General features: G+C 44.4%; 1 protein-coding gene across 1 annotated transcript in view; it reads left to right on the top strand.

The window, feature by feature from the left end:
• Positions 1-540: 540 nt before the first annotated feature.
• CLMN (calmin) overlaps positions 541-17,861 on the top strand; it is a 72,086-nt gene continuing 54,765 nt past the window's right edge. Inside the window, exon 1 of the mRNA XM_050897827.1 lies at positions 541-622. Coding sequence (XP_050753784.1) covers positions 541-622 — 82 coding nt within the window. The remainder of the gene's footprint in view (positions 623-17,861) is intronic.

Raw genomic sequence — 17,861 nt, 5'->3', positions numbered from 1 at the left:
CCCTCTGCTGCCTCAGCAAGAAAAACGCATTTATTTGGAGTGCCAACAGGCCGCTCCCGAGCGGGATGGGGCGAGGGGCGGCGGGGCAGGCGCTCCGTCCGGGGGCGGCGCGCCGCCGGGCCGGAGGTCGCGGGGGGCTCCGCAGCGCCGAGGCCGGACCCGCCTGCGCCCGGGGGGGGCGGGGGGCGCGCTGCCGCCCACGCCGCTCTCCGGGGAAGCGACGCGGGAGCCCCGCCGCCGCTGGTGAGGGGAGGAAGGGGGCGGCCGGCGGGGAGCTGCCCGCGGCGGGGGCACGGCCGGACCCCCGCCCCGCTCCCCCCCGCTGCGCGCCAGCGCTCCGCCGCCCCCGGCCGGGCGGAGGGAGGCGGGCGGGCAGGAGGGGCGGGCCGCGGGGCGGGGCGCAGCGCGGCGCGGCGCGGAGAGGGGCCGCCCCCCCGCCCGCTCCGCTCCGCTCCGCGCCCGCCGTCGGTGCCGGTGAAGGCGGCGGTGCCGGTGCCGCCGGCTCCCGCCGCCCTCCCCTCACTCCGGCCCGGCGTCCCCATGGCCGGGCAGGAGTGGGACTGGTTCCAGCGCGAGGAGCTCATCGGGCACATCAGCGACATCCGAGTGCAGAACCTCCAAGGTAAACCAACGCTCCCGGAGAAACCCCTCCCTCCGCCCCCGCGCCGCCCCGCTCCGCTTCCTCTCCTTCTCCTTCTCCCTGTGCCGGTCCTTCCTCCCCCGCCTCTCCCCGTGTCCCGGGCTCCCCAGCCCGCCCCGCCCCGGGCCGCCCGGTGCGGGCTCCCCCGGCTCCCCGAAGCGGGGGCGGTGCGGGTGCGGGGCCGGAGGAGGAGGACGGCGGGGCCAAAGTTTCCCCCGAGCGCGGCGCCGGGCCCGCCCAGCCCGCGGAGAGCCCCGGCGCTGGGGCGAGCGGCGCCGGGCCCCGCGGGAGGGACGGGGCGCGGGGGCTCCGCGGGCGCTGGCGATGCTGCGGCGGCGGCGGGGGGCGGCACAGCCCCGGACCCGCCCCGGGGGGGACCCTGCCACCCACAGCCTCCTCCTGAGGGCCGTCGGGGAGGGGGCTGCATGCTCCGGCTCACCTCGCTCCCTCTCGGGGGGACCTCTCCGGCTGGGCGGTGCAGAGCGAGCGGTGCCGGGGCTCACCCTGCCTCTGCGGGTAACGGGAGCTTTGCCTTTTGCTCCCCGTGGAGCCTGGCAAAGGCGCCCCGCAAGCTGGGGGGCAGAGGCCGCCCTGCCACTCCGACCTGGAGATTAGAGGTACTTGGCCGCGGTCAGGATACGGCTCTAGGTCCGTATCAGCGCAATCTGAAGGGAAGCCGATGGCTATCCGAGTACTCAATTTCATGTGCCTTCTCATAAGCTACTGTGGAATAAACATGGGCAGAGCTTTTGGATAAATCATCTACGAGATGCTCTCCTATTCTGCCACGGGCTGTGCTGGCGGAAAGGATGCAAATATCTAGGTTTGAATGTAGTTCGGTATCAGTGTCGTAGTTCCTCCAAAGTTATGTTTGCCCCTCACCAGCTAACTCTTCGTGATTGGGAAGGACAGCAAGAATCGATGGAAGAAGAAAAAGCAGCAGTGCTTTATGGGAGAACAATTTGTTTAATGTAACGTACCAGTCTTAATCAACAGCTCACATTATACTGCAGTGTATCTTCATGTTCCATAAAAATAATAGACTTGAATTATAGGTCATTATCTCTTCCTGTTTATGCATAATGATATTAAGGCACTGTCTACTGGCAGAGGCAGTGCAGTTGCTGGAAATTAGTTTTGGTTTGGCTTGATTATAGAAGATGTATCATTTATCAGAAAAGAGACTCAAATTAGCCATTCTTTCAGCTCTGATGTTGTATTAATGCAGTTAACTGCTGATGGGGTCACTCCACAACATTTTGACCTGCGTCATCATAACCTCTGAAATTCAGGTTTTGAGTACAGCCAGGGCTGTCAATTCCAAGTTGAACTCCCCTTGGGTTTTGACAGTCTGTCATTACAGTGTAATTCTACATTTCTGACTCCTGGCTCTGTCTCTTTCAATTCTGTGTGTTAGCATGGATGGCCTGCCTCTGATCTCTTGTTGCTCAAAACTGTAGCAATTAAACCAAGTTTAATCCTTAATTCATGGGCATTTTTTGAGAAGGAATAGAAAAGAAATCTGTTCTTAAAAAGAATAATATGTTTTTGGCTTTGCCTTTCAGTCATTTGTGTGAGAAGCAGTTAAACTCATTTGCCTTTCTGGAACTTAAAATGCATTTATACAGATGCACACAGCCTTCTCTAAAATTCCTATAGTCCCGTAGGAGAATGTCATCCTACAGGGCAAATTCCTTTGAATAACATTATGTTCGTGAAAAAAATCTCCTGTTCCCCTCTTACCATACAAGAGGAATTTTGAGAGATATATTAGTTGTCACCTTGCTTGCACTACTAAATAGGGTTTTAAGAAGTTTTATGCCCCATGTGGGCTCTTATAGGGGAGAAAAGGCATTTGTTCTAAGGTGCTGCTCCAAAGCAAGTGATAATATCTATCACTTACAGTATATATGATTTGTAACACATAGTTCTCACATTATCTTCTAGAGTTGAAAAACATGTTACAGATGGTGAGTCTGATACTCGGGAGAGTGTGATTTTTGTCACTCAGGAGCTTGGTGGCAAAGCATGGTGCTTCCATTCAGGATAGTTTCTTGTAAAATGGCAGCTTATGCTCTGTGTTCATATGTAGTAATTAAACTTTCTCCTGCTTTATAATTCAAAATTCATTCTCTCCTCTCAAAACAATGAGATCTGAATCACCACTAGTATCATTGTCGATCAGTTGCAGAATCAATAACAGTTTTGATGTGCTAGAAAGTCATGAGTCTAGGATGAAAAACTAGCTGAGGATGATGCAGGGTTTCCAGCAGCACCAGCAGAGCTCCTGCAGGGCCCTGCTGCTCAGGGCCACACGAAGGACCTTGGGTGGTGAGGGTCCCCATCTGCTGCTGCATCTCCTGCTCCTGCAGCACTCTCTTGCAAGACCAGCTGTGTTTAGGGTACGTGCTATGAAGTCGATGGTTTGTCTTATTCTGGAATGCTCCCTTTCAATGGGACATTTTACATATGTGAAGGTAATTCCCGGTCTCTAAGGACCCCATGATACGAATATAGACCCAAGAGGGAGTATATTGTAAGGAGAGGACGGGAGGCAGCAGCTAAATATTTGCAGATATGAACAACACATGAAAACACTGGCATGTCTGCATGGAGAGATGGAGACTACTTCTGCTGATGCACAGAGCCAGCCAAATATGAGGTCTTTCAGGTCTGGAAGGCAGATAGAGGCATTACTGTCATGCTGTGTTGAAGCTATCCTGTCCAGCAGCCGATGGAAGAGCCCAAGGAGATGAGCCCAAGTGGCGATGACCATGGGAAATGGTACCACTAGCACCTGAGCAGCCTAGCTGGTATTAAAGTTTCTGCAGGCATCATACAGCCATCTGCTGTAGCAGTTTTCCGTACCCTTTCTGCCTCCTTTTTTAAAAGCTAAAATTATTCATTTCTCTTGAAAAATTCTTCATTATTTCTTAGCTAAGCTATAGAGCACTGCTGACGTAAAATACTATTTGAAGATAGCATATGCTGTTTCAGTCTGTTGTACCTTCCCTCTCTAGTTTGGTAGTTCCACATCCAGGAAGGATCCAGGATGCTGGTTGCTGGGAAGTGTCTGCTCTCATGGGGATGCTTTTGCAGTGGTATGATCCCACCAAATTCAGGAGTTGTTTTAGGTGCATGTGCTGGGTGCAGAAGTAGCCTCAGGAACTATATATTCTGTCATGTAACTGATGGGTGAAAGTATGGCATGTGTGGGGTTTTCAGCTTTTTCACAGGGAGACCAAAACTGACAGCCAGGCGTGAAATTTGCTAAATGGGCTGGACATAGGGGGAAAAAAAAAAGGATGGTTTTAAAAATGGAATTACATCTGGATATTTAGACATAGGCGTATGATGATGGGCTTTTATTTTTGCTTTCCATCAAGATCTGAGATTTTCCATTTTGTTTTTTCAATGAAGGAAGTGATAGTTCAAAGCTGTCGCAGGTAAGTGATGCTAAAAGCCAGGCACACTGCTTCCGTTCTCGACACAGGTAGTTTCAGAGAACAGAAGCAAAAGTGACAATCTGATGGAGAAGAGGAGAGGGGAATGTAAAGAGGGAATAAACACCAGGTGTGGTGATGCACGAACCAAGTTCCTCGCTCCAGGTCTGTTCAGTTTCTAAATGCATTTAATAAACTGATATTCTTGTGCTCTTTGTTCTCTTTGTATATTCTCCATAGTGAATTTCTCCACATACTGAAAGAGAAAAATGGAAAGCCTGCACAGAATGTAGGAGCGCATCATCAAGCAATGGAATGCTCAATAATTAATTTCCTGCCAGGAGATGTTTTTTTTTCTCTTTCTTTCTTTCATTACAACACCAGCGGGAACATTTTGTTACAACACAAGAATATTTTAAAATCTTCCCTGCTGGAAGCTTGATTTAGGATCATCAAAAATATACTCCCTTATGTGGCGAATTGCACTCACTAGAAAGAGGCAACATCCTCAGCAGGAATTATTCTCTTTTAGATGATGCTTTGGTCCTGTGCTTTGCAATAGTCTGAATGTATATTTAGTAGTATGTATCTTTCCTTACATTCCTTGGAATGAAATATGTGGAGATGAATACTTGTGCAGTCAGATGTTTTGTCCATCTCTGGCAAACAAGTGCTGTTACCACCATTTAAAAATAATTGTGGTTTGAATGTTCATTTCATATATTTTTAATAGAGTACATGGGCTGGGATGGTAGAACTCTACCATTCTTCTGTCAGAGGACTAGACAAGGAGCCCAAAGTCCTGCTACTTATTTCCCTACTCACTCAGGGTTTGATCCCGAACCCACAGAAATCCATAGATGTTTATTCCTTGATTTCAGGAGATTTAAATACTTTCCTGAGTCTCTTGAGCAGGCTTGCTCTGCTGAGGGTTGCATGGCCTTCGAACATATTTTGGCCTTCGAACATATTTGGAGGGCTATGCAGGAATATATCGTAGTGTTGTCAGAAATAATGCAAAAAAAAAAAGTGGTGACAGGCTGGAAGAAATAAGCTGAACAATACCAGCCCCATTGGCTCCCCGCCCTTGCCCTAGTTTGTACCTTTGGGTGAATCAGTCATAAACTCCCAGCACTCTCTGATTTTGCTTGTCTTCCTGTTTGGATCCTTAAGATCTCGGTTTTGTAAGCTTTGGACGGTAGTAACTATAGTTGTCACTGATATGAACCTCAGCTTCCATTGAGGTAACAGGTCACGAAGCCTATGTCTTAAGAGATAATACGGATGCTTAACTCGTAAAAGTTAACTCTGGCAGTGAGTGTATCTACATATCTTTACTTTGGGGGGCTTAGGCATCTCTGATGGACAAGCAAAGGCCGGTGCTATAGTCAGTCTTGAAAATGTTTCTCCCTGTATTTTTGTTTACCCATTTATGTATGATGCATAATTCTTATGACTTTTGCACTTAACTACAGAGAGTAATCATGTTTTTTAATTACAAGATACAGCAGCATTCAACCTGTTTGCGATAGTTTGACATGCCTTTCAAACACATGGAAATTTTACAAATAGAAGGAAACCTTTTTTAATGTATCCATTCGTTCTGACAAAAGTAAGGTGCTGTAACTGTTCGTGACTTTAACTCTTCCATAACTTGTCGCCATATTCAGCAGAATTTCATTCTGCCTGTAGACATGTTCATTTCAGTGGAGCTCTTTGTAGATTAGGGTGACATTTGGAAAGATTAAATTGCCTGGAGAACCTTAGACAAAGCCTTGTAGAACCACAAAGTGATCCTATTCTATATAAAAGTGAAGTTAAATAGGCCTGAGAGTTATAAATGCGAACCCCCAAAATAAAGATTCAGATCTAGGTATAAGAAACCAAAGATAATGCTGGAAACATCAGTCTTCTGGTGGGGATGGTCTTTGTCAGGGTACTGTCATACCTGACAGTACTTGTCAGCAATGGAAGGAAGACTTACCTGCCTCAGATATAGGAAACCCTGGCAGTGAAATAAAGGAGCGGTGAGAGGTAAGGCAAAGTACAGATTGCATGTTTCAGCATGCAGTTTTAACAAGGTCAATGCCTAATTTCTCTAACAAATTAGAAGTCTGGGCTCTCTGTCCCATTGCATGAATGAAATTACACCAAATTCAAATCATGCCCAGTAGCTCCGCAGTCAAATGAACTCTTACACCCACGTATTAACACCTCATCGTAAGAGAGACTTGTGTTTGGCATCCAAGCATGGACATGACTTGAGGCATGAGGTTGATCTGCTGTCGCTCGCCAACATCACCTTCTCTGTCTTTCCTTGGTGAGCTGTTGTTCAAGCACTGACTAGCCTCAGCGTTAGGAGAGCTGGTGACATCTCAGACCATATCACTTGCCTGAAGTTTAATGGCAATAGTTTAAAAATGACAGTCTTCAAAACACTGTGTTAAAACTAGTGCCAATTTAAAAATATAACGTACTTCTCATAGTTTCTCCTGCTCGTTTTTTGTTTTGTCCGCTCAGCTTGGACAGAAATTCAGACAATTTTCTTTCTGCTAAAGACAATTTCAAGGTTATGTCACTTGCATCCTGAAGTATGTGTAGCATTTACTTTGAAAATATTACAAAGGGATGACTTGGTTTCCTTTTTCTGTTTTAAAGACAGCTTTCTATTGGACTAGAAGAAGCAACCTTGGGCATTTTGGCTTGTCAGTGTCCATTTAAACGTTACTTGTTTATGTCCTATGCTGTTTAAACTTACTGTTGTTGCAGAATGATTATTAAGGGCATATGTCTAAAGGGGAAGAGCCAAATGTTATCTGTCTTGTCATGTAGAAGTCAAAAAGATTCTCAAAATTATGTATTCAGGAGAAGAAATTACCAGATAAGCAGTCATATCTGTGTCAGTGCTGGGGTGGTGAAGGGCATCGCAGCACTTTTTAAGAAATAAGTGTCTTTTTCTACATGTCTCCTTACCTGCTATTCTATTTTTATCTCTCCCCAACCAGTTAAATACAGGGACTGTAGGTGGAGGATTGCAGGATGGATTTTACTTCATTAAACTTGCTACAAATTTCTGTGCAAACAGCTGAGCTATGTTTTAGCTGTAGTTTGAGGCTTTATAGCCACAAACACAAGTTTAAATTGGCATCTTCTAAGGAGGCTCATAGTAGCAACAGCCTGGATGTCTACAGAGTGAATGCCTGTGGACATGTAACCTGCAAGCAGGGATGATTTCTTTATAAAACCAGAAATCCTACTGAATCTGAAAAGATGTTATCAAAAACACTTAAAAGATAACTCTCATCTCTATGCCCATTACTTAATTTGATGGCGTGATTCAAAACATAATTGTTGAAATAGTGTAATACTTTGAGGGATTCTGTTAATTATTTTCCACTAATTCAGACACATATAAAAACATATTTTATGCTGTAGTACCTTTAAAGTTACTCCTGATATGTATCAGTGTAATTCAGATCCAGTGAATCTACGAACAACGAGTTACCCTATTTTTTATACTTCTTATGTTAGCATCTTTTACTGTTTGTAGTCAGAAATGAGACCTTTCCCGACCAGTGTTGTTGATCTGCTTCATTATGGCAATTTTTAAGTTTTTCTCTTTCGGTAGTATAATTCTAGTTGTTTACAAAATAAATGCTCACTAGATATGTGCCACAGGATTAATTTCAAGTAGAAACATTTATATTCCAGTCCTTGTTGTCTTTAATGCCTGTATCCCTTTGGATCTTCATCCTGTCCTAATTAAGACTGGGGATGAGTGCATTTCGTAGAGTCCCAAGCTGGACAAAGAAGCCTCTGCACTTGCGCAGTGTCCAGTACCAGAAAACACAGCTGTTTAGTGGCATATTTAGATTTACATGCCAGACAGACCCTGGCCCTGCAGTGGAGATCCCGCAGGCTGCGGTGCTGCCTTGCTCGCTCTGGTGATGCTCCATACATCTGAGTCCATCCAGAGCCCTGCTAAAGTCAGGGATGCTCTACCCATACCCATGAAATGGCCCAGCTAGATCAGATTGTGTCAGCAGGGCCTTCATGTGCGCAAGGATTTTAAGTAGAAGACCAAATCTTGTCTGAAGGCAGTAAATCGTACTCTGCTTGACTGTACTGGTGGGTTTGTGGCTTTCTGGGCAACTGGACTTCTCAGTCTTCTGTTTTGCATTTGGGTCGGGTTGAAGACTCTTGTAGATACCTAGTTGTGAAATGAGTCTCCAGTGTGTAATAAACCTCCAACACGGTGGATGCCATGGTGCTCCTGTTCTTATACTGGGACCCCCAGGGTAGTTGCTCCATGTTTTAGCCAGACTTAATGGAAGCTCAGATTTAGGTCCTGTACCGAGGACTGTCCCTCAGAGGGACTGAAGCTCTCTGAAGCAGCTGTTGTTCACAGTGGCTCAGCAGTTTGCAGTCTCCAAATTAACAAAGAGCCTTTAAAAGAAAGCGTTTTGTATGTTGCACCAGGAAGAAGGTATTTACAGGGGAGAAAATGAACTTCAAATAAACTGCCTATGTGCATTTTTTTCCTCCCCACCCAGGTTACCATCACTGTCAGTGGTAACATGGCAGGTCTTACTGTTTTGGACCTGTCCCTCAGAATAATTCACTTGTTAGCACTTCTGAAACCTGTGAAAGGTCTCTGATGTGCACTAATCTTGCTATTGCCTTCTAACTCTCAAGTGCTTATGGTAAGCTACATTTTTATTTTTCCAGCCTGTTTTTCCTATATTTTCTTCAAGAAACTCAAATAACAGTACAATAAACCCCTCGATGATCAGGCAGCCATGCGTTATTCATATGTTGCGAGAGCCATATCACAGCCTGAACTGTCCATTTTACGGGACTCCAGCTGAAGCTCTGAATTGCTGCCAGAGCACCAGGACTGGTTACGTGCACGGGCTGTCTTTCTGTTGTGCAGTAATGGTCACATAGAAGTACTTTGCCATTTTGTTTTAGTCTTTGCAAAGAACCCCCTAATGTATATCAATAGGTGTTTTGCGTATGCAGTCAGTGTAGTTCACAACTAAGGGCTGATTATGCTTCTCTTGGCTCAGTGAAAAATGGGAAGGGCAAGAGTCCTGGCACTGCGACAAATTAAAGCAATGTCAACAAAGATAACTTTGTTAAAAACCGATCCTTCATATGAGTGCGTCTGGACACGTGATTAAAGTTTTCTGGCTCTTACTGATGTTTGTGATTGATAAACACAAACTGCAGTTATAACTTAATAAAGATACAGTATTTATCAATAACATAGTATGAAATGTCCACTTCAGAAGTACTATCTGGGATATATATAAGGAAAGAAACATAAATCTATCTATCTATCTGGGCTGTTTGCCCAGGGAGAGTAACAAGGTAAACAGAAGTGGGCGAATGGGGAAGAGCATGGTCCTCAGAAACCTAATGATAGCGCTGGAGGGACTGCGGCCAGCACCTTCATGCGATACTTAAAATTGGTGAATCATAAAAATCCTACCCAAATGAGAAGATGAGCTTTCAGAGACAAAATTCCCACTAACTCTCCCTTTTTGACAAGGTACTCAGTAGGCCTCTTTCTGGTACAAATCCTGAGCGATTCCAGCAGTTACTGTTCAGAGTAGCTGGGAAGCATTCGGTCCCTGTCCTTGTTCTCAGGTTCCACGCCGGGTAGGGGACTTCCTGGCCCTGATGATTAATGCCACTGAACAACATTTAGTTCCTGTTACTCTAAGGTTTTTTTTGTCTCTCTCTTTTTTTTTTTTTTTTTTTTTTTAAAGATCTCCCTGGATACAGGACAAGGAGTGATTGGAAGTTATAGGCACTCTTGTGTGAGTTTTTCCATTTCTTCCTGTTATAAAGAAAAAAGTTGTTAAGGGACCTAATGTTGGTTAAAAAGAACTTGTGCTCAGCCTTCTTCCAGAAGTTAATACGATTATTGACGTTGGCTGAAAGACAACAGAGTATGAATTTTTGCTGGCTAAGCTGCATTTCTTCTTTTGAAGGTAGATGGTCTTTTTGATGTATTCGATGTTGGCCTTTCAAAACTTTAAAACATTGTGTGTTTATCAGAAGGATCAAAGAAGATAGGAGACTTAATTGTCTTCAAAAACTATGTGTATCAAGAGGAAGCACCATGTTTTGGTTGCTAGTACAGCTAAGGGACTCTATAAAATCCTTTGTCTGTAATGCTGCAGTTGACAGGATCACTCGTCAAGAGTTTATTTTAATTTAAGAACTTGGAGGTCACACCAGTGTGACTACTCTGAAGTCAGGAAGCAGTTGTGACCCTGGTGATTGTAGCCCATGTCTGCAGGAGATGGACAGCGCATGTTTGCCATCCAGTCCTGGATGTCACCAAGAGGGGCCGTCCTCAGGTGCTGAGAGATCCAGATGTAGCTGGGGAGGTCTGGAAAGTTGGTACCCATCTGTCTCTCAAGACTGTTTGGAAACTAATTAATGCAGCAAGTTGTGTTCAGATTTTGTTTCAACTGGTCAGATCTTGGGTACCTTTCAAGTCCTTGACTTCCTTTAATTTTGGGGGAGGTCTAAACATTGTTTCATTGCCTATCCCACGGATGGCTCTAGAGCAATATTTTTTTCATGCAGGATCCCAATTTTTTCCATGCATATTGAGTCCTTTGCTTTTATGCTGAGACTGATTACGAAAGCCAGTTGCAGAGGTGGTCTGGATGCCTACAGCAAGCTTAGATGAGACCCCTATTGCGTCACTCAAGTCAGTCGACAGCTTTGTCATTCAGGCACATAATTATAAACTGAATGTTCACTTGACCTCTTATATTCTCATTTCACTAATGAACCAAAACTCAGGAAGAGTGACTGACTGCAGAGCTGCTGCAGTTCGGGCTCTTCGAGCCAAAGTTTCCGCTCATTTCATTTATCACACTAATGATCAGTTTTGGAGCCTAAACACAGGAGCTGCATGGAAAACACAGCTTAATGTGCTAACGTGATGTCCACGTGACAAAAAGATTGGTGTGGGCTGCCCACTTCATTTTGGCGTGCTGGTCCTGCTATACATGTGTGTTCTTGCACGCTGCGTCCTTACAGAAGGATGGGGCTGTTATGGATGTGGAAGTAGCATTTAATAACTGTGGTTTTACAGAGAGGGTCCAACCTTGAGTTCTGGTACTCAGATAATATTGATGCCGATGGGCTTTCTTTCCCACTGCTTTGCGTTTGTTTGACTAACATTGAAATGTGTTCTTAATACATTCTAGCAGGGATTTATTTCTATCTTTTTAGTATTTGAGTGTCTCATGGTTTTGATGTATTTCTCTAGATGACACCCTTATGTTAGGGTTGGGGATCAAAGGCACATGAAAGCCAGAGGATTTATTTCCAAGTTATCCAGACAGCCTAATGACATACTTTTCTGTGTGCGAACATGGAAAGTTTTGGTGGAGCAGGCCTTGAACCTTGGTATTCTCTTTTCAAGGTGACCATTGTAACTACCTGACCAAATTCCTCTCTTCACACCTTCTTTTTCTCTCCTTCACCATCTGACAGCAAAAGCTAACAATGTCATCTAACAATTCACATGAACTGTAATACATGTATGCTGCCTTCTCTAATGTAAACTTTTACAAATCGGTAATTCACATGAAGCTACAAACTCATCTTTCGTCCCAGCATGTGGTGTTCCCATGTTTGGTGGCAGGCGGTTTCCTTCTGGGTTTGCTCATGATTATTGGTGTTCTCTCCAGCGCACACCAGTTGGTGTGAAGGCTGAGTGCAATCAGATTTCATTTTGGCTTGGCTTAGGGGTTTTTTAATGCAAGAAGAACAAAATGTTTGTGGAATGGAATCAACCTGCTTTGTTCTACTTCTCCCTATTTGTGAAGATGTGTTTTTTGAATTCTCATGTTGATCATCTTTATAAGTTACTATTTATCATCTAGGTAAAACCTTTTTTCCTCGAAGTGCTTTGGAATTACCTCAGTCAAGATCCAAATCAGCTGTGCTCCCTCTGCCTCTTCTTACTGTGCTTTCAGTTCACTGAGTTTGTTCCAGGAGTTTTGTTTGCTGTGGTTTGAGTATGTGTTGCTGGAAAGGAGATAAAGTGGAGCTGGGGAAGGAAGAAAACTTGTTACTAGAAGCTGGAAGAGGGTAATTCATGATGAACATCTCCAGGAACTATGATTTGTTTTCTTTGAGGAATGTATGCTAATAAAAGCTTCCCATTTGCATGCATAAATGAATCAGATGAAATTTTATCCCAGCCTGAACTTGCTGTCAAATCATGCTCTTCAGTTCAGTTCTCAGAATCATCCAAATGTTATTTTAACAGAGAGCAGTGCTATATCCGCTGTCCTGAAACCGTGTCTGCCTTGCGCACGGGTCTGAAAGAGCTTGGTGGGGTAGAGAGGAAGACCAAGGGAGAGCTTGCTTAGGGCTTGGATAAGACATATTTATCTTGCATGAATGTGGAGAGATATCTTCCTAAAGGTGTCTGTCTGCCCTGGATGATTGTAAGGATATGTTCTGCAGGAGAAGGAAGTCAGAGAGTTAACAGAAACAAAATTAGAAATAGGAGAGCAATCAGATTCTGTTTTTCCTTACTGCAAAGGTCATAGAGGGATGAGGCAATGAATTGCCTCACCTTGAAATGTGATTTATAATGGAAGCTCTGCGATACCGTAGAGTGTAAGCTGCCTTGACTTGAAGCCAGTTGAAGCCAGTGTCTTGTAGAGTTACAGCTCGATAAATAAGCCATTCTGACCTGCTCCTGGAAGACTCCTTTTCTTCTTTGTTTTCTTTTCCCGGTTTCTCAAGCTCTTTGGTATTTGTCTGGTGATCTCCATCTAGGCTTGGCTTCATGGCATGAGCAGAGGAAAGCATTGCTATTTAGTCTCATGATTCTTAGAGATGAGTTATTAATACGTAAAGGAATGAATAGATGACAGGTGCTTTGCTGAGCCCTTCCCCCCCACTTTCTCAATCTTTCCTCCCACTGGAGCATGGGAAGTGCTGAGACCTGGTAACTCCTGAAACAGCCTCGAGTCTTCCCTGGGCAGAGCCTCCCCACTGCACATGGGCGCTGACTTGCGATCAGCATGTGCGTAGGAGCTGATCCATTGCTTAAGGCTTCTTTGGGAACCCCAAAGAACAATAATATCCTGTTGACTAGGATTTTACTATTTATATCCATCAGCTGAGCAGCCGCCGCCTCTGCCTGCTCCCTAGTTACCAGTCTGTAAATCTCTCTTTGGACCACGTTGTCTGTTGCGTAGTTGACAATATGATTTTTAATTTCAAGATGAATTTGCTTGAGACACTTAGAAGGGCAAATGCATTGATGAAGAAAGGTGTCAGCTTTTCTTGCTTTGTTAACCCCTTAGCTTTTTGGACATCCGGCAAAGAGACTGGCAGGAAGCTAACCTAAAAATAAGGGGTATCATTAGAAAACAGTACAAACCTATAGCAATGCAAAGAGGAAAACAATTAGATCCCTTATAGGTATGCTTGTGGAGAAGTGCTGACATACACCTGTCAGATTAAAGACTGAATCCTGCCACCCACATACTCTCCCAGCAGTTTATTCCTTTCTTTTTTCTTTCTTTCTTTTTTTTTCCCCCCATTTTTTTCTGCAGCAGATTTTCAACCTACTTGAGTAGAAAAGGTGTCATCTTCTTCCAGAAAAACCCTTCCCTGGCTTTGAAACATAGGGAAAAACATGTCAAATTCAGCCTGATATTTTCTAGGCTGCGTTTTTAAAGGTGAGCCTTTTAAGAGAGGCTGTACAATTTACTTAGAAGAGAAAAAAATACAGTCAAACCTGTGGGAGTCTGCTAGGATGAAGTGAAAAGAAAGCAATTATTTCACTGTGAGCTTTTATGAAGATTTTTGAGGCTCCTTGCAGAAACGAAAGTGTGTTAATAATGGGACCTAGTTCTAAAGTTCGATTGCTTTGGCTCCGATATGGATAAACCCCATCACGGGGGGAGGGAGTTAAACCTGATCTGAATCAGAAGAAGCCACTGCTCCTAGTTGGAGCTATTTTTAACCATATGAACATGGATCACGTAGTTCCCTAGTTTTGCTTTGGTGCCATCCTGCATGACCAGAGACCAGTTCTTTTCTGAAGACCTTGCTAGTGTATCTACCAGGGAAGCACCGTATAGCTCTTGGCTTCCCGGTTCCTTCTTCTCTGCACTTTGGGAATGTGATGGTTCCCTCCCCTCTCCTGTGCTGTCGCTCCCCACCTCTGCCTTTTGAGGTTTTCTAGTGAATATACATCCTCCTTGTTAAAACAGTGCAAGCAAAATAAAGGGCATGTTCAGCAGTTAAAAGTGAACCGGGAATTCTCAGAGAAACCAGTATATTTTCTGAAACCATTTTTTAATTACAGTGAAAGCTTTGTGCTTATAGAAAGTTTGGAGTATTTTTGGTACCATCTGGATACCTAAGCTAGGACAACAAATCACTTTGACATAATGACGACAGTGTATAATACTGTGTTCTTCTAACCCATGTCTCATTAATGTGGAAGCACATGGATTTTCCTGCAAAATGTTGATTCACCATCTGTGCTAGTATTCTTTGTACGAAGTGAAAGATTGCCCTTTGTGTTGCGACTGCAATGGACCCATTCTGCTTTTACTGACTTTTCTCTCTTGGACCAAATGGGTAGGTCACAGAACAAAATAAAACTACACCAAACAGTACTTACTGCTAATGCTTATTTACCTTACTTCCAATGTGGGAGCTATCAAAATTTATTAAAGGTGGAACTCACAAGATTAAATTACATTTTTCTGTTCTCACTTTCCCATGTTTTGGCTTTAATTTGCTTAGTCGGGCTGTAAACTCCTGGTCTTGGGGAAACTGTGAATTCCTTGTATGCCCCTTGTAGATGTCAAAACCTAAATCAGAGAGTGTGTAAAGGACAGTAACATTGCTAGAGTTAAAATGGTATAGGTAGAGTTAAAATGGTATAGGTGAGAGTTGCCCATTGAATGGGTTGCAGCTTGGTTTGAGTTGTGTTGCACCTCAATTATAAAGTAGCTTAGAGGTTATTTACCTTCAGAGCTAGGCATTGGCATTTTGAGTCTGGTCTAAGTCTGGAGATGCTCAGCTTCATTGTACTTCTCTACTGACTTTTGAATTGCTCTTTAAATTCTTCTGCCTTTGTTGTGAGGCCTTTTATATTTACCGATTAATAGCTAAGATTCTTATATAGAAGGTTTTGCAAAGGTCTGTCTCTCTATCATCATGTGATTTGAAGTATCACAAAAAAGATGTGTTACTTGCTCTGAAACTTTATTCCACTATCATATAATTGGTAGCTTCATTTATACTCACAAGCCAGTACTGATGGTTTCCAGATGAAACCCATCAAACCCCGGGATCTTTAACCATCTAATTTTTTCTTCATCTCTCTTGAGTCCTTCTGCTTTTTCATATGCTTGACCCTGAGAAATAGACGGAACATCTTTAAGTAAATAAGTATATTAGCAGTAAAAATTTGATCTGCTTCAGTAAATTCATCAACATAGTATGACTTAGCACAGTACAGTTAAGGGACAGATTCTGTTTTCTTGCATTTTCAGTAGTTTTACTCTGCAACCTCGTGGAGATAAGCTGCTTTATGGAAGATATTGATCTGCATTTTGTTAATGAGTTTTTAAGGTAATTTTGATACATCAGTAAATAATACCAAAGAGGAAGGAAAGGGCTTAAAAAGAGATTCTTTCTGATGTGTTGTGACAAGGGATGCAGAGTATCAGTTGCAGGGTTAGACTTCTCTAAGGACGCTGCAGGGGAAGACAGTTACAACAGGACAGCAAGAAGATGACTGCTCCGGAGGGGCTGGAGCCAGACAAGCTGGCGGAGCAGGAAGGCAACTGATCCCTGTGCTTTAGAGGCAAGTCCATCTCTCTTCAGACACAGTGAATGACTCCAACTGGATTCAGTCACAAATTGGAAACAGCAATAGCGAAGCCTTTCTTAGCTCCTTGAGGCTAACTTCTGGTGGGGTGTAACAAAGCAGAAGCAGCAGTGGCTGGTGGCGGTCGGCAGGATATTATCAGGGAATTGGCTGGAATAGCGTTTTCCGAAATGAGAGAATGTGAATAGGAGAGACTTGAACATGTAGGTAGATAAAAGCCTACGATCTTGCCTGCTGGGATGAGAAAATCCAAGGGTGTTCACTGGGGACATGGAGGAGGAGGTGGTTGTGGCATAGGAAGCTAAAAGATCTTTTGATGCTTTGTTCATGACTTAGATCCACCAAATTATGCACATGCGCAAACCTCTGTAACTATAAGCTGTTACGCTTGCCTTCGTCCTCCTTACTTGTCATATTAATATCTTTGCCGGCAACTGGGAGCTGATCTTGCACCCATTGAATTTTTTGCCATTGAGCTCAGTGGGGCTAAATCTGGCTAGTGCAGTGGAGGGGCCACGCATCTCTGCCAGCCTCACGTGCACAGAGTTGCATGCTAAGGCTCTGAGCACACAGTGAGGGTCCTCCAAGGGCTGCAGTATGGCTGCAGGCAGTTTATATATCTGCCTGCAGTCCAAACACCTGAATATACAGAAATACGTACCAGAATTAGATCCAGACCCTCGGATCAGCCTGATATCCCATGCACTTGTCCTTGATTGGCATGTTTTCAGATGGGCCAGCAGCACATCTGTGCAAGAGGGGTGATGTGGAAGCCCCTAGGTGGATGTTACAACAGCTTTATGCGTGTATTTGCCTAGGTGTAGGAGTCATTACTATGGCTTCTGGCCTACTTCTCAGCAAAGCAATTAGCAAGTCCGAAAGGTCTTGCCTCAAGGCTCTCACAAGCCATGAATTATGCATTTAATTCTGTATCCGGCCTTCCATTTCTCTAACACGCTCTTTCAGAAGATTGTGTAGTGTCTTATTTTCACCTCACATAAAAATTCAACAGCCTGGTGCCCAGAGCAGGGGAACAGGAAAGCCTTTTCGTCATCTCTTCGCAACATACAACTTTTTTTTTTTTTTTTTTCTTCAGGTGATGGTTGTTATGAAGGAAGATGCTTGTTGCCAGACAATAATATCTTTAGGCTATTCAGTACCTTCCCTGATGAGAGTCCTGAGAGCAATAGCAATCTGCTGGGCATTCAGCAGCAACAGCTGCTGCCTGCCTGATACCATTAAAACACAGGTTTAGCATTTATTTACAGTACCATGGAGCAATAAACCTGGCCAGTGCCACTCTGATATGGTGTAGCTGAGGAATAACGTAGAGTACATCTACATGAGTACACTCAAAAGTTAATCCAAATTAACTTTTCCTGAAAGTCGATTAACTAAACCACTCTGGATGCTGGTGTGATGGTTCCTCTGCAGAACTAAAGTGGCTCTACCTCAGCTGTTTTTAGTTAAATGTAAACTGAATTAAGGATGCTTTTTTCCTCTGCTAGTGTTTTACTTGAGACAAGCTGTTAGCAGCACGGGTCTGTCGCTGCCTGTTTGAAGTCAACCAGAGTCTTGGCAGCGGAGGTGGATGCAGAGCAAGCAGTGAGGGTGGCAGAGGAAAGGACCCTGACCTCCGAGTTCGGACTGTTGGGCCAAGCGTGTGCTTTGTACCAGGATCAATCCACGTGGAGCTGGGCTCAGTCACAGCTGCTGGTGCTGGAGACTGTGCCGGGAGAGGCAGGCAGAGGAGCGGTTTAGCTGGAAAGGCTGAACGCAGAGCCCTGTCCTGCTGGAGCAGTGGGGCTGAGGCTAATTTGTGTGTAATTCTGGCTTTTGCTTTTCTGTCGCCTTGAGGCAGTGAGGAGTTGTG

Source organism: Gymnogyps californianus, chromosome 5 (assembly GCF_018139145.2).
Source record: "Gymnogyps californianus isolate 813 chromosome 5, ASM1813914v2, whole genome shotgun sequence".
In the NCBI taxonomy this organism is placed as follows: domain Eukaryota; kingdom Metazoa; phylum Chordata; class Aves; order Accipitriformes; family Cathartidae; genus Gymnogyps; species Gymnogyps californianus.
This window is presented reverse-complemented; position numbering and strand designations above follow the sequence as displayed.